We start from the raw sequence: 20,713 nt of genomic DNA, 5'->3' as shown, positions 1-20,713 counted from the left end.
TCAAGAAAGACAAATGGGATCTATGCCCAATAACTGGTAGCATATCATCTGGAAAAGTGTTTCCACTCTGCATCAGCTACTTCTATTATTCCTAAGAGAGATCTCTGCTTTGTGTAAAGAACTTCCCTCTTTTATTTTTTGCTAGTACGTGATGACATCTCCTCACTTCTCTTTTCAGAGTTCTTACTGGCTTCCTTTCCTTTTTATCTCAATCTAAGCTTCCTGGTCTCAATGACCTGGTAATAATGGGTCACACAAGAACAGCTGTTTGCTTTGTCTAATATATGTGATTTCTTTTGCTTCAAGAATGTAAGCAGTTTCATTGGAAAAAAAAATACTCTAATGCTACCTATCTAGGGTTTTCTATTTATAAAGATGGCTTATGCCCGATTTGCTATTTGAATTGGCTCTTGCTCAGAGTGAATCTGACTTCAGAACACTTTCCACTGTCAAGAAACTTAGAGCACATAAATTGAGGTCTGTCACTTTATCACTTGCAGTTCAAAGACTGATTTCATTCTGCATCTTTTCTTAAAATCCAGCTATATTTCATTAAAATAGAAGATTATTGGAAGCCATGAACATCACAGCAAAGGCTTCACAATCATTCCAGCACTTCTGGAAGACAACAGTGCTTCACTACTTGAGGATTATTGCATGCAAACAGTAGTGCATTGCCCTCACATACCTAAATGTGTTTGGGATTTAATGTAATATTTAAATTCACATAAGACTGAGGCCACACTGCCAATACTTCTTTCCAATTCTTGCCTTATGCATGCAAATCTTTACTGCTTCCCGTGAATTTTTAAGTTAAAATATCTGGAGAAAATAAAAAAGTATGAAAGATATATGAGACCCAAGGCATATAGTTATTCTCTCCATATTTGCAATAGCCACAACATTATGTACATACTAATGTTAATTGGAAACATTAGAAATTAAACATAACTTTTTCCTTAACCATTTATAAAAAGATTCCAAACTAGGACTGTGCAAAGGACTGTAAGAAATTTAACTGAACATGGGATACAAACAACCTGCACACATCTCAAGAAAATTTCTTGCTCTTTGGTATTTTCAGTATAAGTCTCAAGATTGTTGAAACTAGCATACAGATGGGTAGAGCTACATGGAGTGCAGAAAATGGAAACATTTTTTCACCAAAAGTTCCGGTAGAGGCTTCCTGGTAGCCTAGGAATTCTGGCTACAGGCTGTGTGATCACTGCCCTCCTGGTGTTGGGAAAAGTGGAGGGAGCAATGGGTGTGACACTGTTCTTTTCCGTGCGAGGAGGTTGCACTCATTTAAGTACATTTAATTTTCCCTTTGACTTGCATAGACTCCAGAAAAGATTTGATTAAGCTGATGTTTTTAATCATTGCATGTACTTATATAAAGCGATCATTTCCAAAGCTGACTTTTTGTTTGAATCATACTTAATGCAGATCCCAAACCAAGTCTTTCTGACAATGAAAATCTTGGGCTTTTTCACTTGGTCTGTCCTAATACTTCCAGAGTTAAATTTCACAGTCTTCAGGAAGTGCAAATGAAATGTGCATTTCATGAATTTGATTTTTTTCAATAATGTGTAGTATGCTTTCCAGTGCTCCTAAAAGTAACATGGTTGCCATCCCTCTATTGAAAATATACGCATGGCTTGGTGCTTCTTGTGTTGTCATGGACAGGAACACACTGGAATGAAACAACTCTACATCTCTGAAACTGCAGTAGCTTGTACACACAACTGGATATTCATCTTTCATCTTTCAAGATAGCCTTTGAATTAACCTCTGCTAAATCTTCAGACTTCTTCCATGATCTGTTCCTCAGAGAACTCTTTCTTCCAAGTTTGTTTCCTTCCTCTTTCATATCCAGCATTTCTGATCTCTTCAAATCATACCATTCGTAAGATCTTGTGCATAACAACGAACAGATAACAACCCTGTTGACAGAACCTACCCAAAATCCCGCTGTGGAAGAAAGCAGGGTTTCAATCTAACATCACAAAGGGAGACAGCTTCTTTTTGCCAACCATTGATTCAGATAAGTAGCTTTTTTCATTTTTCGTTCATGATTTAATTATCATTCAGCAGTTAATTGGGTTATAAATAGCTGGTCACCAACTCATCCAGTAATTTGTTAGGACAATGACTGTTCCAATGAACGCAAGTATGCTTATGACTCTTACATATTCTCCAGACCTTGGAAATGCAGATGATACCATATCTTATTTGATATTTTTTTTTTTTTTGAAAATGACAAGTATTCAGAAGGATGGGTTTCTAACTGCAAAGCTACATACAAAAATGACTTTTTTTTTTTTTTAATCGGAGAAATCTGAATCTAGTATGAGTCATTAAAACATCCGTTACATTGGAAATTTCGGTTCTCCAGTTTCAGTCTCCAGTGAGATCTTGGTCAAGTTCAGTGGACTGCTGTACAATATTTTAACCAATATGCAATTAAGATCTAAACTGTTTAAATTGCTACTTTGCATTATTCTGAAAGGTACTTCCTTGCAAATTCGTACAAGAAAATTGTGTAAAAAGGTTCTTTTTTTTTTTTTTTTCTTCATAATTTTCCCAGAAATTAGAGTGGGGAAGTGAAAGAAACTGCGTATGAATTCATCTGCATTGTGAGGAAGCTGAATATTGAATAAGTTCTGATAAGTACTCCTGTTTGGGCAGTTCTCTCTCCTGCATGGGTCATTTGTCCTCTGACATCTTACTTTGTGAGGCATATTCTAAGCATCCCTATTCTTTCTAGTGTGCAAAGATGACTAACATTATCTTTGTGTTAACTGGCTGGCTTTCAGAGCTTTTAAAAAGATTCTTGAGGTTCCTTTCACTGTTGTTTTCTTGTGAAGTGGCCTTGTTAAAGTCAATAGATGTTTTACTTCTTACTCAGTCTTTTTTTTCCTCTTTTCAGTTTTGATCATTGCTTGCTTTTCTGTAATGAACTTACTGTAAAACTGAACATAAAATGTTGAGAATATTTAATAGAAATTTTGTTTACTTAAGCTTTTTTTTTTTTTTGAAAGTTTAGAAATTGTTTACCAGGAAATCAGTTTTTCAAGGTCACATGAATAATAGTTTCAAATCACACCTGGTATTATTATTGAGTAGCATGCTGCCAAATGGCAAAATCTGTCATTTATTGGACTTGGCTGATCTGATGTCTGATTTTGTATGAGTTTCTTATCTAAATAACCACAAATGTTAAATCAGGCATCCTGTGACTTCTCAAAGCTTAGATGGAAGCTGACTGCAAAACTTGTAAGCACGCAATAAAACAACAGTGTGTTAGTTCTTTGCTTTTACAGCGTTCTTTATCGGTCAATCTTAAATTGCTTTATTAAGGAGGTTAGTTTCAAACTGAGGTAAAGAGAGATGAATTGGCTTATCTGTCTTATATCAGCAGGTAGATGACAGTGCAGGGAATAGACATAAAGCACTTTGAGCTCCAGGTTGGGGATCTGTCTTCTGAGCAACACTGCATCTCACCTGCTTTTATCCCAAATGATTAAACAATTTGCTTTCAGTCAAACAATAAAGATCAGACTCCAACTATTATTCACCAGCTTTAGTTTCATGCACATTTCTTCACCTGGATTGCATGGAACCAGTCCCAACTGATTTGCTTCACAGTCCTTGTTACTCAGCCTTTGGGGTTAGACTACTCATTGTACAGCCTGAAGCGTTCCTGGTATCGACAATGATGATTATGTTTTCATCATCTCTAGGGGGGCATATCTGATAACTGTCTAATTCCAGGACTATGATTTCACTGCCTGCAATTTTTCCATTGAGGTACTGCACAGCTGTACTATGTTCCAGTGGAGTCTGAATGCTTTCAACCCACTGTTGGGTAAAACTATTACAAAAAGAATAATATTAATGTCAGCAGCAAGGAAGTTTATCGTAAGTGATGACACTGGATAGGCTCACTCAGGATGTTTACCAGAGCAACAGTTGCCAAGCAGATGAAGCATGTTTGGAAGATGCATTAGCAGACTTTTCCTTCCTGCAGCAGATGCAGAAGAATGAAACATATTTCTTGTACTTACTTGCATTTTGAGTGACTCTAAGAATACTTGATTTATTAATAGTGCCACTCCCCCTCCATTTTTATAAAGGTAAATTAGTAGCCAGGAAAAGTATCAGATTAATGTACAGATGATCTCTGCCTATCAGTAAACAAATACAGAAACAATGATTTTGGTGCATGGTAGGTACATTCATAAAGGAGAACATCTTAGAGGGAAGCCACGAGATTGAGCTCTGTTCCACATCTCTTTTCCAGTGTGTAGTTACTGAAGTAACACGGGAATATATAGAACATTTTTCATCATCCAGTAGAGAAGGGAGATCCTCCTACTGCCATTCATCCCTCTTCAGCTACTGTCAATTTCCCTGCCACATCTCTCCTTATTTTTTTCATTTCATTTCAGAGACCCACCTAAGCCCATTTGGCTCACAGGGTTAGCATGGTTATGCTTTGTTTTTTTATGTAGTTAACAATATACACGGATGTGAGGAAGCTACCATCTTATTTGCCCTTTCAGCCAAAATTACTAGGTGCCCAAATATAACTGCATAGTAGAAACAGTTTTGGCACAACTTCAAAGAAAGGTCTGATTTTATACCTCTGCATCTATGGAGAGACATCTTCACTTTCTTGTCACCACACCCAGCTATTAAGAGCATGTTGTCTCTATTTTCAGAAGGCAGCCCTTGCAGCATGCAGGTAAATTCCTTTTAAAGTGTTTTCCTGGACTTTGCTGCCTTTAAAAAGCCAGCTGTGCAGAGATTTTTTTTTTTCTGAATATCAGCAATCTGTTAGAGATACAGCAGTGATTTTTTTTCTCTCCAATGATCTTTTCAAGGTTCAGAACCTTTCTCATATGCCAAACTGAAATAAAAATAAGAAAATTTTTAAAAAATTCTACAGGCAGGGAATTTTTGGATGGGGTTCCTTAAATCATCTACTTGTATTGAAACCAGTAAACATTTAAATTATTTTTTCTGAAATTGCTTTAATTTTGTTTTAGTTTGTGCAAACCAATTACTAAGTTCAAAATGAGAGACAGTTTCAAACTGAAAAGCAAATCTTTTGTTGTTGTTGTTGTTAAATGTCCACAAAGGATACTTAGAAAACACAAGGTATGGTTTATTCACACTGAATCTAAAAAAGGAATTTCCTATAAATCATTTTAGGTTTCACAACTTGGCAATATCCCAAGGAAAGTATTTCATCTGACAACTCCCAAGAATCGGTAAATTACTTTCACCTTATGCCAGCCATTATTTGGAGAAGCTTTGCTTATTAGGTGGCTTAATCCAAGTTTGTTTCTGTGCTTTCTGTAGAGAGTGGTGGCTAGCAGACCAAGCATATCACAGCTGGGAGAAATGAAAAACATCACCCAGCCATACTACATGACATGCATGTTGCTTGACCATTAGCACTTTTTTGTTGAAATGGTAAAGCGCTGCAACCTCACAGACACGTTTGCTTAACTCACGTGGATCCTGCAGAATTTGACTTCTAAATTTTGATCAGTGTGTAGTCATGCCAGTTCAGTCATATTTTCCCAGTACAGCTTTCCTTTCCCCATCAAGCCCTGAGGGATTCAGGTATAGGTGTGTTTTAATGATGTCGACACGTGTCTATTAGTGACTGGGGCTGGGACTAGTGAATCATTTTACATAACCTAGCAAACAGCTATCCAGTGGTTTTCAGCAGTACTGACCTGGGCTTTAGTCCAATTTCTGACAAAAAGGTGGAAGCCTCTGTATGCTATTACAGTTGACTGGGCTGTGAATTGCTTTAGCGAATGGTTTTATTAACAGACTCTAAGGAGATGGTGGAATACTCAGCAAATAACCATTCCATCCGGGCCAGTTTGTATCTTAGTGTATTAGGTAATCCTGAGCACTATTTTTGTACATTCAAGTTCTCACAGTGGCCAAAATGGCAGTAGTTGTGCTATCTTAGTATTTCTGCACACAAAACGTCTTGGCTTCTGAAATGTTTCAGGAATTAATGCAACATTAGTTTTTGTATACTGTATTCTGATTTAGCCATGAAGTAGTTTTCCTGAGAAACATTTAAAAAAAGCAAACTTCAACTGGAGATAGATCTGAACTGAAAACTGAGATCTGAATCGTTCAAACCTCCACAAATGTTAGGACTTATATCATCCGATTTGTAGATTTATTTGGAGAGGAACAGAAATTACCAGGAGCCCTTTTTAAAAGTATTTAAATCTGTTTCTGAAATGCCACTTTCCTCTAATTCATTACCAGTATTAAAACAGGTGCTAATATTAAAAATGTAATTGTCTGTGCTAAGCTAGTTTTTTGTTCCTTTTTAGAAGTGTCAGTACAAGATTTAACAATCCATGATCATAAGGAAGCATTTACCCATCTATATCTTTCTGGAGCTTGAAATCTGTTTAATAAATTTAGAACAAAGCTCTTACAACAAACTAAGAGTAAAAGCTATATAGGCAAACAGAGAAAGAAGCTATCTGCACCTTCAAAACCCTTGTTCTGTCCTGTTTTCAGCCCTAATTTATCACATCCTGGTGACCTATCAATCATCTTGAACCACAAACTAGAAAGGAAAAACCCCATGAGAACAGTGCATTAACATTTCCTGGTTGCCATGCACAAACAAAATACACACTGTGGTTTTACCAAGAAATCTGTTAACAACCTGGTGTCTAAGTATTCTTCTACAGTTTTTTTTGTAAAGGGGAATAGGATTTTTGCAAATCCTTCACTTCAATTACTTTTCATTTACATTTACTGTACATTATCTCTGCAGTTGTTAAAACCCCCTTTTTTTTTTAACATAAGACAGCATCCACCTTGAGAATGAAACCACTAGGTATTCTCCTGAAAGCAATGTAAAGCAGAGAGCAGTGCAAGAACCATCCACACAGCAGATCAAAAATCTTTATGGAAAAGTGACTCCAATGGGAAGAGTTTACATGAGTCAGCATTACTCATTGTGAGTAAAGGTTGCAGAACCAGGGTGGAATTGGAAACTGCACCTGGCTTCTTACTGTGACAACTTCTAACAAGTCTCTGGTATTAATGAACATGTGTAACTCACGATTTCATGAAGGGACAATGCTCTTCAGTTTAAGCCAGTTCTGTCACAACAGTGGGCCCTAGCTAGCAAACTGTGAAACTGGGTCTAGTGATTGTAGCTAAAAAACATTATTTGAGCCTGGTTTAGATACAGGAATGTCAATACAATTGAAGAGTTTTCTGAAGAAGAACTTGCAGTTGCTTTCTGATTACCTATGAATGACAAAAAAAAAAAAAAAAAAAGAGCTGGAGAGAAAGGCAGAGCATCAGAAATCCCATGAAATCAGGGAGAAATTACCTGTATGATAAGGTTTTCCATGCTTATAAAATTCAGTGCAGGCTTAGGGGCATTCCATAGTATGGGGTTGAGTCAGCCAAGTCTCATGGTCTGGACAAGATTAATGATCATGACAATTCAGGCATGTTTAGTCTTTTTTCCTTTTCTAAGAGCTATTATTAAACAATATTGTCTTTCAGCTGCAGCAAATCATGAGGATGTCAGGGACAGATCATGGCCTGCCTGCTCTCAAAGCCTGCCAGCTATAAGAGGGGGCAGAAGGAAAGCTCTGGGTACTGGTTGTGATTCTGCTGTGAGTCCACTCTGAATCAGCTCCTTTGAAACTTCAGACAGGGTGAAGGGATTGATAGCAACCTGGCACACACAATGTGTTTTGCATTAGATGTTGAAACAGGAGAAATGAGAGGAGAGGAGAGGGGAGGGGAGGGGAGGGGAGGGGAGGAGGGGGGGAGAGGAGAGGAGAGGAGGGAGGGAGGAGAGGAGAGGAGAGGAGAGGAGAGGAGAGGAGAGGAGAGGAGAGGAGAGGAGAGGAGAGGAGAGGAGAGGAGAGGAGAGGAGAGGAGAGGAGAGGAGAGGAGAGGAGAGGAGAGGAGAGGAGAGGAGAGGAGAGGAGAGGAGAGGAGAGGACAACATTTTTTTTGCATAGCTGCATTAAGGCCAAATAGGTAGCACTAGCATAAAAGTAATGGATTTGAACCTTTTCGATCTATAGGGAAAAGTGGGACATGTTTTGATTTGGATTTGGTTATCGTGTTTCTTCCCAAACTCAAAATTAGACCATAAGACTCAGCAGGGAAGAAAGAATTTAAGGTGTTAACTTAATTCAGGCTCTGTGTTTTATTTTTAATAAATTTTGTATCAATATAACTAGAAATATTTTCTAAGGGTCCAAGTTGTCTGGAAATTAAAATACAGGACCATCATGTAAGAACTCTGGTTTTTGGGTTCCCTGACTGACTGTATAGCTCTGGTCAGTGTTCTCTGCATCTGTATTTTGCCATTTCTAAAATGTGGTAATTACTGCCTTTATAGAGGAAATGCTGGATTTATGCAATTTGTTGAGACTGTGAAACATCATGTGAGTTTTAGGTACTGCTGTAGTCCTTTTCTCACACTGACTGCTTCACAAACAGAAGTGCCTATACTGCAAAAGTGTTACAAACACTTTTAATAGCATGTTTGGAAGATATAGTCAAAATAAAAACAATCAAAGCGCTCTGTCTCCACACTACTTTAGGGCAAAGTGCCAGCTAATTGGATGGCCTCGAAACCAGTTTTGCAAATCGGATTGCCACATGTCTCCCCAGTGTTTCCTGGCCAGCCACGTGATCTCGCACGCTGCATGCGTATGGCTTCCTGGGAGCTTGGTCGTTCTACGTGTTTGTGCAGTGCAGATGGTCAGTGCACGTGCAATGCATCTCGTGCTTCCCAGAAGTGTCCCAGTGTACAGGATGTACACTGTTGGGCTAGTCTCAGCATTTCCATGGAAAACATACATGTGCATAGCCGTAGCCTCCAAGTAGTTCAATTAACTTATTTCTGTAAATAATCCTATTTATTCTTAGCAGCCAGAGTTTAAGGAATCAGCTGCCTAAAAATGGGATTCCCACCGACTGGATCTCTGGGTGGTAACAATACATATATTCTAATGTTTTAAAGTCCTAAATAGGCTGAGGTTTGATGACAGCTGAATCAAATTCCCTTTAAACAAAAGTGAACTTCATATTTCAGTGAAACTGGGATGGGTTGCAAGACTCAGATGCAACCCAAAGCAAGCATATGTGGTAATCTGCTTTCATAGTGAAAGTTCTTCAGAAATGAACCCATAGTTACTGGAAGAAAGGTTGATGTTCCAAAAAAATCTTGTTCCAAAATCACTGAACTTGTTACTTTTAATTAATCTAATAGGTCTTTGTGATGTGACCCCTGAATATAACATTGTCTTGAGCTTCACAGAGTATGCTTATTTATTAAGAAACATAGGCCTGCCTTGTGCTACAGGGGCAAGAGTAACATGAAGGGAAATGTAAAGAGAAGACCTTTCCTTGCCTGGGTCATTTATGCTGAATACAGCTGCTGAGTGAACAGCTTCCAAAATAATGTCAGGCTTTGAATCAGGAACATTCAGAGCCAAAGTAGAAGTCACTTGTGGCAGCTGTGAGAGCAGCTCCATTGCACAGCAGTTATGGGCCACATCCTCCTGCACATATTTAGTTCTTAGTTGTGTTGTTATAAGAAGACATCTGTTGGGATCTATAATGGGAATGTTTGTTGACATTCTGTCTGTTGATCTACAATGTGAATGTCTATTTGTGACTTATAGGTATACATATTGATGGCTTTAGAGCATGTTGTGCTGCTCAGTGAAGGTGTGTCTGCAGAAGGTCTCTAGTCCATCAGCTATCCTCAGGTGCAGTGCTGTGTGTGTCTGAGTCCAGTACTTGCAGAAACATTGTCACTCCTTCTTAATTTATGTGTGGGAACTTGCTGAGGCTATCACTCTGTGTTAATCCACTAGCTTCTGTTCTGACTGTGAAACTCAGACTTGATGCAAGACATGAAGTTCTCTGGAGAAAACAATACATATTGGTTAGCCTCCTCTTCCTTCTGTACCAGCCCCTCATTGTTGCCTTCAAAGCCTTCTATGACATGGCTATCATCAGTGAAATTTTAATAAAACTACTTTTATATAGAGAGAAGTCTCCAAGGAGACCTTATAGTGGTCTTCCAGTACCTAAAGTGGGCCTACAAGAAAGCTGGAGAGGGTCTCTTTATCGGGGTGTGTAGTGATAGGATAAGGAATATTGACTTTAAGAGGATAGATTTAGCTTAGATACAATGAAGCAATTAATTACTGAGAGTGTGGTGAGGCACTGGCACAGATTGTCCAGAGAAGCTGTGGGTGCCCCATCCCTGGAGGTGTTCAAGACCAGGTTGGATGGGGCTTTGAGCAACCTGGTCTAGTGGAAGGTGTCCCTGCCCATGGCAGGGGGGTTGGAACTAGATTATCTTTAAGGTTCCTTCCAACCCAAACCATTCTACATTTTTATGGTTCTATTTCTCCCTGGAAGAAAACAGCTGTGTCAAAATAAAGACATTTTGTGAAAACATGTTAGTCTTGCATAAATTTTATAAAATTAAAAATTGTGTCCTCTTGGTATTTTTGGATAACATGATTAAAAAAGAAAAAAAAAAACTATTAAGAACTGTAATCAACAAGATGTTAAACAGCTATGCAATGTATATCAATTTTGTTCACATGAAATTCTTTCGTCAGCTTAAATAGTTGTGTGGGAATAAAGTAGTACTGACTGGTATTTTTGACATCCTTTTTGTGGACATGCAGTCCAACTAATGATAAGGATTAATTCCATTGTTACAATAAAGGCCCTTAAGATTTGATACACAGCTTTTGATTTCCTTTGGATGTGTAGTCAGCAATACTATTGGACTCCTACTTATCTTGTGAATAATGGCTGTCTTCTGATATGCTGTACAGTCTGGATCTAATCTGCTGTTTCATTTCCTTGATTGTTTCCTGTTACCCATGGAAAGAAACATTCCTTGCAGTTTACAACTGTGGTGAATATACAGGAGCACTGAGTAGATACACTGTAGATAGAATAACCTCTGTTTGCCAGTGAGCAAAAGTGATTGAAGGTAGAGTGCACACCTTGATTATTATCATTTGCTTTCACATCTTTGCTATAGAAATAAACAGACCATCCAGCAAAAATGATGTTAAGAAAGTTGCTTGTTATCCACACAGAATGTGTCGATGCAAATTTGCATGAATTACATTTTGGGTGTTTTAGGAAAGTAGTTATTATATGGCATCTTTTATTTCAAACAGAAGAGACAGACACCTCCTTTAAATATTTGAAGACTGGTCTATTTTTCCCTTTCTTGCACGTGGAGTTCCCATTAAGATTAAGATAAAAATGAGTCATGCTCCTCTCTTCACTACAAATAATAGGCTGCTCCTATCAAGCATGCTTTGCAGTTGTCGTTCTAGTCTGGAGTTGCTACCACGCTTTTCTCTTGAGGGAAAGGTGGGGCAGGAGTAAAGTTAATTCACATTGCTTTGAAGCATCCTGTTCTTTCCCCGTTTTCTATGCCCACGTTATTATTATTAACTCTTTCTTAGCTGTTCCTTTTTAAAATAAATAAATAAATAAGACAATAAACAGATGTTTATATTGTCTCTCATTTTACTCAGCCAGACCTTGCTCAGATTATACAGTCATTCCCACTTTACATGCTGCACTGTGTAGGCAGCATCTTTCCAACATAGAGATGAACGGATTGTGATCACCTCATAGCCTCTAGACCTTATGCCTTTCATTCAGTGTCTGTAGTGAATTGAATGAGATGCTCCCCTCCCGCATGCTTTGCATGTACAGCAGCTTGCTCAGGGTTCCCAGGGTAAAGGCCAGGAAACAAATTGTACAATATAACTATGGCACCTACTTTTTATTTTATTTTATTTTATTTTATTTTATTTTATTTTATTTTATTTTATTCGTCACATTTATCCTCTTAATGTACATCATATACACTTGCTTCCACATGTAAACTTGTAAAGCATTATTTAATTAAAATCCATCTAAGACATCCTTTATTATTAAAGATGCTGTAGTACATATTGAAATTCTGATGGGTTGATAGTAATATGTTCGCATGCAAGAGTGAGTTCTGAGTACATCAGAAAAAAGCCTTTCAAAATGGAGAGAAATACTGTCAAAACTGAAGATCAGGCAGCAAAAAGTTCATCCAGATGATGAGTAATCAAAGGTTCTCTATATGCTGGCTGAATAAAAAGAGTTTGAAATTTGTCTTTCAGGGAGTATTTAATAGCATGATGTTGTTCTAGTTTAGAATATGTGTGCAGGTCACCTAGGTTTCATATCAGGCAGATCCAATAGTACCAAACCAGTGCAAGCTTTTCTCTTTTGTCTAGCTAATAATAAGGGCTCATAGCTTTAACTAGTTCTGAAACTGTGGATTGACATATTAATTTGAAAGGATTCGTTGTGAAAGTATCACAATGAGAAGATTAAGGAAATTTATGATCATAAAGGCTCTGACTATACCACCGTTTCATCTTTAAATAATTCTGTATTGAACAAAATATTATAAAATTCATTTGAATATTAGTAAATTTTACGGTAGTGTGGCTTCAAAGGCCTTCATGACATATTTGTATCTTCTGCACCATTACAGTTGATTATAAGGTAAAAGTTTGAGCTACCTCAAAAAACATGTACTCTTTTTTTTCTTGCCTTTTTTGTTTTGTTTTGTTTTGTTTTGTTTTGTTTTGGGTCATATGTCTGAGCCCAAAGAGGTAAATATGGAGAAGGTGATTTAATGTGCTAGCTCTCTTTCTGAATGAATTGCTAGCTGCTGCTTGTTATTAGTTTGCATTGAAAGCACTGTACTTCAAAATAAATCATTTTCAGGTCTTCAGTGAAGCAGCAACTTCAAAAATTAGTAATTTTTTTTTCTTTTCTTTCAATAACAGAATTCAATGTAAGTTGCAGATATGGAGGAGTTTTTCATGTGGAAAAAAATGGTCGCTACAGTCTCACACGAACTGAAGCAGCTGACCTTTGCAGAGCTCTCAATAGTACCTTGTCAACACTAGAACAGTTGGAAAAAGCTCACGAACTTGGATTTGAAACTTGCAGGTAAAGAAACTTTAGGAAAAATAATATATTGTGTCTGTTTGTCCGTCCATCCATCTATCCATCCAGTGTAATAATTACAGTTGATTTCATTCTAGTTGCTAATTACATGGCCATATCAGTCCTGAAGTAAGTTATATTATGTAACAAGCAAAACATCTTTCTGTATGTGTATGTTTGCCCTGGGTCCTGTAATAAGTAAGTCCTTGACTGCATATTCTTTTTGCCATCTTGAGGAAATCATAACTTTCTACAGATAAAATCTAAAGATAACTAAAGATTGAGATTATAATAAACTAATAAGGATGGTGTTCAGATCATACTGTACCACTGACTAGTAAGATAAGTACATGCAATGTATTTATGATTTTTAATGACCTGATGTAGGGTCAAAGACTGCAGATGGTATATACAGTATAGGGAACTCTGTCTTGTCTAGCAACACTAAAAAGCATCAGATCAGTAGTGTGGGAAGTGAACTGCTGACTTGCAGTGAAAAACTGGTGATGGTATTAGCACATTCTTGTAATTTGTGAATAGAGAGGTTTTGGTAGAGAGACAAAAATTAACACCCCCTTCCCCCCCCCCCCCCCCCCCACCAATGTCAAGTGACTTAAATACCTTCTGTAATTAATAATTTATAGGGAAATAAATGTGGATAATATGGACTCCTCAGTTTAGCAAAATATACACCTAGAGACTGGAAGTTGATCATAGATAATTTTGGACTCAAAAAATGAAGTGAACACTAGTACAACAACACTAGTTCTAGTCAAAGATAGTAATTTTTGGCTGAAAAAACTTGCAAGGGTTGTAATAGATTCTTTGTCTAACCTAAACGCCATCAAGATTCAATATTTTTCCTAAGGATGCCATCTTGTTCAATCAGTAACCAACTCAGGACAGTCCTGAGGTCTGTAAATAGGTCAGACTAGAAGACCAAGTGATTTTGCTGTACAAAATATGTAATACATTACTATTCAAATCATTCTAAACAAATGCAGAAGAAAGACTGAATTCAGGAGTTGTAAATTTGAAGTGGGTTTTAACTTACATTCTTGAATTCGTCATTCCCTGAGAAGTAGCTGTAGTGTCAATACTGGTTGCTATTATTTCATGTGAACTATTTCGCTTCAGATTAGTCAGTAGTGCTTTACGTTTTTAATTCCTGATGCATGAATATTTCTTCCTTTTGATTTACAAACTCATGAGATTTAAATAAAGCTCCTTCAAATTAGCAGTATCCATACCAATTAATTTGTTTGACTGTCACAAAGAGATATACTTGCAGTGCTTTGAAAATACAAGAATAAATGTCATGCATTGCCATTAATGATGGTATATGGCACATTTATTTTCACTAGGGTTATGCACTATGGAGAAAGAGGTGGACTCTAGCACCAGGGAACAATGGATGGAAAAATCCTGAGGGTGTATGTGTTTAAAGAGTCTTCCACAAGAAGTGGGAATGTAGTTTAAAATACTGCCAAATACAGACTAGAGACAGTTGTTCACTGTGAGGGAAAAGTTCTGGATAATGTAGTAGGCAAGTTCATTCTTTAACATTGGCGCACACACATCCTCAGTACTTTGAAATGTCCATCACTACACCACGTGTAGAGACAAAACATCAAAACCCAACTAAAGCCTATTGTTAGAGATCTCTAGTGCTGGCATTGTAAATATTCTGCAATGCAGAAAGCCTTTCCTGAAGTTAAAATGTAAACTTAATTGAAGGAAGGAGTAGAAGGGAAAAAAATGCAGCAGGGAGCTGTAGTTTTTCATTAATGATTGAATTTCTCTCTACTTCACAGCTTAGCAGAGGACAGATTTGGACACGTATGGCATGTAGGTTCTTCCCTCTCTCCCTTCTAGCCTGCCCTCCCACCCTCTTACTTTCATTTGCTGATCCTGTGTTAGAAGTCCTTGTCATTATGACTAGGCTCTTATCAAGCTTGAGTTGGAGAGAAAAAATAAACTGCACATAATAGCCAAAATACAAGTGGAATGGTGAGTGAGTAAGGTGAATCAACAGACCGTAAAAGAAGGTGATTAATAGGTTATACAGTGTCAACATTGTAGGCTCAGTTGGAAGTGTAAGTGAAGTAGTTTATAATTCCACCTACTACAGAGTTTTAGAACTGCAAGCATCTGCACATTAGGCATGCAACTGGAACAGAGCTCACAACTTCAAAAGGACTGCTAAGCTATGAAATTTATTTCTCCTGATAATTGCATGTCTTAAGAAGTAAAACAAAAAGCAAACCAAAACCCAGTTTTGTTACCACTCTATCACCCCTCCCAGCTAAATATATTGGAATTAAACAGGTGTTGCAGGATTGCAAAATAGTACTAACGCATTGTGCTTTGTGAAGCTCTGTTAACTACAGTCTTCACTGAAATGTGTGAGCTCTGTACACAGTAGCCACGTTGTTCCACTGAAAGAAACAGTAAGAACATGTGAATGAATGACTGTTGTATCTGAATATTTTCCTAAGGTATCTGCTTTATAGAAAGAAGTGTGTGTCATTCTCTAAATTTAATCAGATTCTATAAAATTGAGCCCCAAATATTTATGTGTGAAATGGCACTGAGCAGTATGTTATGCTCAAAGTAAACAAAATGTGACTCCCTGAAGAAAAAAAAACAAACACAAAACAAAAAAAAACAGCCAGTCTTTAGTGTCAGGTGATACAACTTCCCACCGAATAAAAAGTTCACTTAACTTTCCAGTCCCTCACTTTCACTGCCTTGCTCTGGAACCAATCATCCTAGCTAATGAGATCCTCAATTAAAATCGGTTTAGCTCTACGTGTTGCATTACATAGGCTGGAGACTGATTTAGCTACACGTATGAAAGAAACATCATCTGTATACAAAAATTATGCATAAATGCATGCACTTTTTTAAAAAGATGAAAATAATGTCTTATTGGTATCTTCTTCATATTAGAGATATCTTGAGCATTTATGTTGTCTGCTATAGCATATAATGTGGTGCATTTTCCTCTGTACTTCCCAGGTATGGTTTTATAGTGGGGCATATTGTTATCCCACGAATCAATCCCTATCATCTTTGTGCAGCAAATCATACTGGAATTTATAAACTTTCAGCAAATACAACAGGCCGTTATGATGCGTATTGTTACAATGCAACAGGTATGTACATGTTTTATGATGTGTTTTAGATATATATCAAATAACAAGAATATATGTAATTCCTAAGGCACTTGAATGAGATCTTTTATATTGAATATCATCTGATCTTCAGCTGAGAAGAAATACATTTTGTCAGCCTCCAGAAGTGCATCTATAATACCAGCAACGAATTTGACCCATTTGGTCATTAGTGTTTCTCCAACTAAAGAATTTGCTGCCTTGAGGACTATCTTAATAGCTTCACAACAGCTCATTACAACTATTTAGTGCAGCAAAACTCCCAACGGTGAATCTAAAAGATCCCAAAATCTATTAAAGGATTTAATAAGAGGGTAGGGCAGGCTGCAGTGACAAGGCATGGGGCTTGGTCGGACAAGCATGCTGACCAACGCCTTTTATAATACTTTCTGTCTGCTTCCTCCTTTGTTCCTCCCATGTCCCCTTAGTCCTTACAATTTCTACAAATTCTGGAAAGCTAGGAGCTGGTGAGGATCATGGTTCTCACTTTCAGTGTATGTGATGCCTCTGGCAAACCGATGTTCAGACATTAGGCAGTTAGGTGGTGATGCAGCCAAGAAGCAGACTGAAGGTCCTGAACTTTGTAATAGTTGGAAATATTTTATTATATTATTAGGAAAATGTAGATAATCTTGTGGCGCATGCTGAAAACAGTATTTCAAGATAAGATCTGGGTTAACTTCAAGTGTCTTGAATTTCAATAGATATTCCCAATGTAAACAGACAGATCATACAGAGCTCAAAGCAAAACTCAGTGATGATCTGAATGGCAGCGACATTCTTGGATTTTGTTCTTGGTGGTCATATCATTAAAAGCCATCTTTGCATTGGCATAGAGTTAGGTGAATCACCAGCCTCTACCACCCAGTGTGGCTCTTCACCTGCCTCAGTAGTGCCCATCCCTACTGGAGCTTTATAAACACTTTCAAGTATTATCCCCTTCTGGCACTACAAGCAGGAGGTCAGACAGTGGCCCCAAGCCTGGCACAGAAGCCCGCCAGGGTGAGCAGAGCTCACCAGACCAGGGCACACTCTCCCTGTGCAGAGCCCCCATGGAAGGGATGCAGTCCTTCTAGCTATAGAGGGTTAGAGCTGCCGGTTAGGGCTGTGTGGGTTAGAGGGTTAGGGACTGTGTGTATTGAAATGGCAGAATAAAGCTATTTTCATGGACATTGATTGCAACTGTTTTCTAGAATGGGTATGGAAAAAGGGAATCTCACGGTTAGACGAGAGAACAATCTGAAGTGCCCCAGCTGGGAAAGAGCAGAAGGAACATAGGTAGATCAGTGAATGAACTTCGATTTGGAAATTATTTTTATATGTCCAGATTTCAAGATGTCTTTCTGTGATTATGTACAGTTGTGGAAATTTTCTGGGAAGTTTTCTGGACTGCCAGATAAGGAATCAAACCAAATGTCATCATCTTCAACTCTAGCTAAAAACATAATGCTTAGAAAAGGACAAAGTGATTTTCAGGAGTATTGGGGAAGTTTTCTAGCTAATTCATTTTGATAAGTCTTTGAATCTAATTTATATTGGTATACACTATACTTTTTCTCAATGTTCTTAAATTAATATTTTCTCTTTTTTCTTCTTTTTCAGAAACAAGGGACAAAGCATGTGATCCAATTGAAAGAATAGACACTTCTTTTCTCAATAATCAGAGTGAAATAGGTACTGTATTGATTAGAAAGACTTGCAATTTGTTTCATTTTCAGGATGTTTGTTTTGTTTTCTTAAAAACAATTGCTATTTAAAAAAAAATCATTAATATTACTTAATTTTAAATTAATATTAATTTTAATTAATAAACTAATATTAATTCACAACTGTTTTTCTGTATTTTTTTGGTTCTAGGAATTAAGCTATCATAACTGAAATACAGCTATGTAGCTCCTGGGTATTAACAGCTGCCTAATATTCTCTTTCCTACAGTCATTGACAATGAAGATGGCTCACGTTATAATGCAGATGGCACACGTCATAGTGGAGACTCCTCAACCTCAGGTGTGGATGATGAAAATGTAGGTAGTGGATCATCACATGACACAACTCCAGTGGATACCTCCATCAGGAGATCCAGTCCCTCGTATTATGGAAGCGTTACTCCAGTCTCACATCTGTCAGATCATTCTTCTGGAGGAGGTGAAAAGGATTTTCCTGTCAAAAATTCTGGTAAGGATGATGGGTGGCAACTATACCCTCTTTAAAACAACAAAGTGAAGAATTACCTAGCTAGGTAAATGATATCATGTAGGAATAGGAAGCACCGTCTCTAGTTTGTATCACTGGGTGGGAAGGGAAAGGAGAAAGGCGTGTCTCTGGACAAAAAAAAAAAAAAAAGAAAAAAAAAAGCTTTCTGAATTTCTACTGCAGTATATTACAGAATGCACAGAGTGATAAAAAAAAGTCAAATTTAAATGTTATTAATACCTTCTTATTTTAGGTGATAAAATCAAATTTTAATTTCCTGAAACCTTACCAAATACAAATGCCATACTCATTGCTAGGGCATTCAGCACAGTGACAAATCAGTGAATTGGGGTACCTTACCTGTATTTTGCTTTCTTGTGAAGGTGATTTGTATTTTATTTCATCTTTTATATTGCCTGCATAGCTGAAATTATCAGAGGCCTAAAAGACTAGCTCCACTGAACCTAAGGGATACAGAGTTCATCCTCTAAGGGCAGTGATGTTTTACTGTGTGACTTCTGACTACAGGCTTTCTTTCAAGTCACCAATAATTTAACAGTGAAATATAGCAGTAAAAAAAAAAGGCAAAAAAATAAAAATAAAAAAAGGAGAAGCAGTATATTAATGGTACCTTATGCTTTTTTGTTGATATAATTCACATCATGAAAGGTAATTCCTAACATTCTATTCCTGAGCAATTAGGATCAGAGTCATTCTCTCAGGTGTATGCCATGTAGTTCAATTGCTTACCATGACAATTCTTACCAACTCAGCTAATATTCAGAGCTTAATTTTTTGGACTAAAGCTCTGAATATTTCTCAGTAGAAAGGGAAGTACAATTAACTTCACTTCTTGCTCTGGGTTCACTGTACCCTCAGATGATACACAGGTACAATTAGAATTGAATAACATGAAGATTTTGAATAATCATTGCCAGATTTTTCATTACCAATAAAATATATGCTTATCTTGAAATAACCTATTTTGGTGATAATCTTGCTGTGTTAGAAAATAAAGATATTTGGGGTTGAATTGTGTGAAGAACCTCCTCTGTATCTTTCTTCTCCCTTGTGCTAATAAAAGAAGGAATGAAGTTTGCAATATAGAATAATTGATGTAGTTGTGAGTACTGAGTTGCAGCTCAGATAATGAAATAGTAATCTTTCATCCATCGTTATACAGATGATGAAATTTCTCCTACATCAACTGATATCTCTTTGGTGACGGGATTTAATGATTTCGCCAAAGAAGATGATGAATGGCATCGTGGAAGTACTAGTAAGATTTATGCATTATAATAACTACATCAGTTATAGGTTGTATTAAAACTGCTTTCTTCTTTCAGCAGGGCTTTCTGGTAAGTGGTGAAATATACATTTTCTCCAATTTTGGAAAGACATTGAAAGCCACTACTTTCACGACTGACGAATTTAGAAATAAATTTCACTTTCTGGTGAAGTTTTTTTTCACTTATTTAAAGAGATAAAGGGAGCCAAAACATTTGCTTTTTCTTTTCTTCAGTGTTTATACATGAACTCTGAAAGACTGCTGTTTGGCTTATTCTGTGTTTCCCACTGCCTTTTTATTACATATATTTATGAGGTACCACAAATCAGTGTAACGAATTATCACTCAAAATCACATTGTTCCTACCTCAGAGTTAGAAAAGGACATTGTCATCAATTTGTGATAAAAGTACATCTGTGATTCTAATATCCTTATGGTTGTGAAAGTGGATAATCCATGTCAAAACCATGGACTCACTCACCTAAACAATGCTATAAGTGGTAGTTCAGTTGCCAACCCACTTGTGTAATACTAAAATTAATTTTGTTCTTGTTGGTGGCAAGATGCACAAAAACCATTTTGAGCCTGTGATGTCTCTGCAGGCTTTGAAGGCTCAGAAGAACATTAGCCAATTTCTGGGCTGAGTGGGAAAAACAGATGTGATGCTTTTATTGAATAGGTAGTGCACAGCAACTACAGCAAATAAAAACCTCTTGAAGTAATTTTATTTTTTCTTAAAGTGGAACTGTACATGTATTTGCTCAATTTCTTTTGAAGTGATATAGATCTTTGCAACCAACCAAAAAAGGGAAAAAAAAAAAAAAAAGGACATAAAAGAGGAGCATTTGAATTTCACAGAGGAGATCTATAGAGGCATGACGGGTGGTTGTAGTCAAAAACAATAAAAACGAAAGTTTCTTCCCACCAACAATTTTTTTTTCCCACCAGAGAAGCACATGATAGTGATGAGTTTGCT

The 20,713-nt window shown here is 37.1% G+C and overlaps 1 protein-coding gene across 20 annotated transcripts in view; it reads left to right on the top strand.

Annotated features, from left to right (window-relative positions):
• CD44 (CD44 molecule (IN blood group)) overlaps window positions 1–20,713 on the top strand; it is a 64,741-nt gene that overhangs the window by 10,833 nt on the left and 33,195 nt on the right. For all 20 annotated transcript variants that reach the window (XM_066997112.1, XM_066997113.1, XM_066997109.1 and 17 more), the window contains exons 2-6: window positions 12,918–13,083; window positions 16,102–16,238; window positions 17,859–17,930; window positions 18,192–18,431; window positions 19,633–19,728. In XM_066997112.1, coding sequence (XP_066853213.1) covers window positions 12,918–13,083; window positions 16,102–16,238; window positions 17,859–17,930; window positions 18,192–18,431; window positions 19,633–19,728 — 711 coding nt within the window. The remainder of the gene's footprint in view (window positions 1–12,917; window positions 13,084–16,101; window positions 16,239–17,858; window positions 17,931–18,191; window positions 18,432–19,632; window positions 19,729–20,713) is intronic.

This window comes from Anser cygnoides, chromosome 5 (assembly GCF_040182565.1).
Source record: "Anser cygnoides isolate HZ-2024a breed goose chromosome 5, Taihu_goose_T2T_genome, whole genome shotgun sequence".
NCBI classification, from domain to species: Eukaryota; Metazoa; Chordata; class Aves; order Anseriformes; family Anatidae; genus Anser; species Anser cygnoides.
The sequence above is the reverse complement of the archived record's forward strand: the minus strand, read 5'-3'. Positions and strand labels throughout refer to the sequence as shown.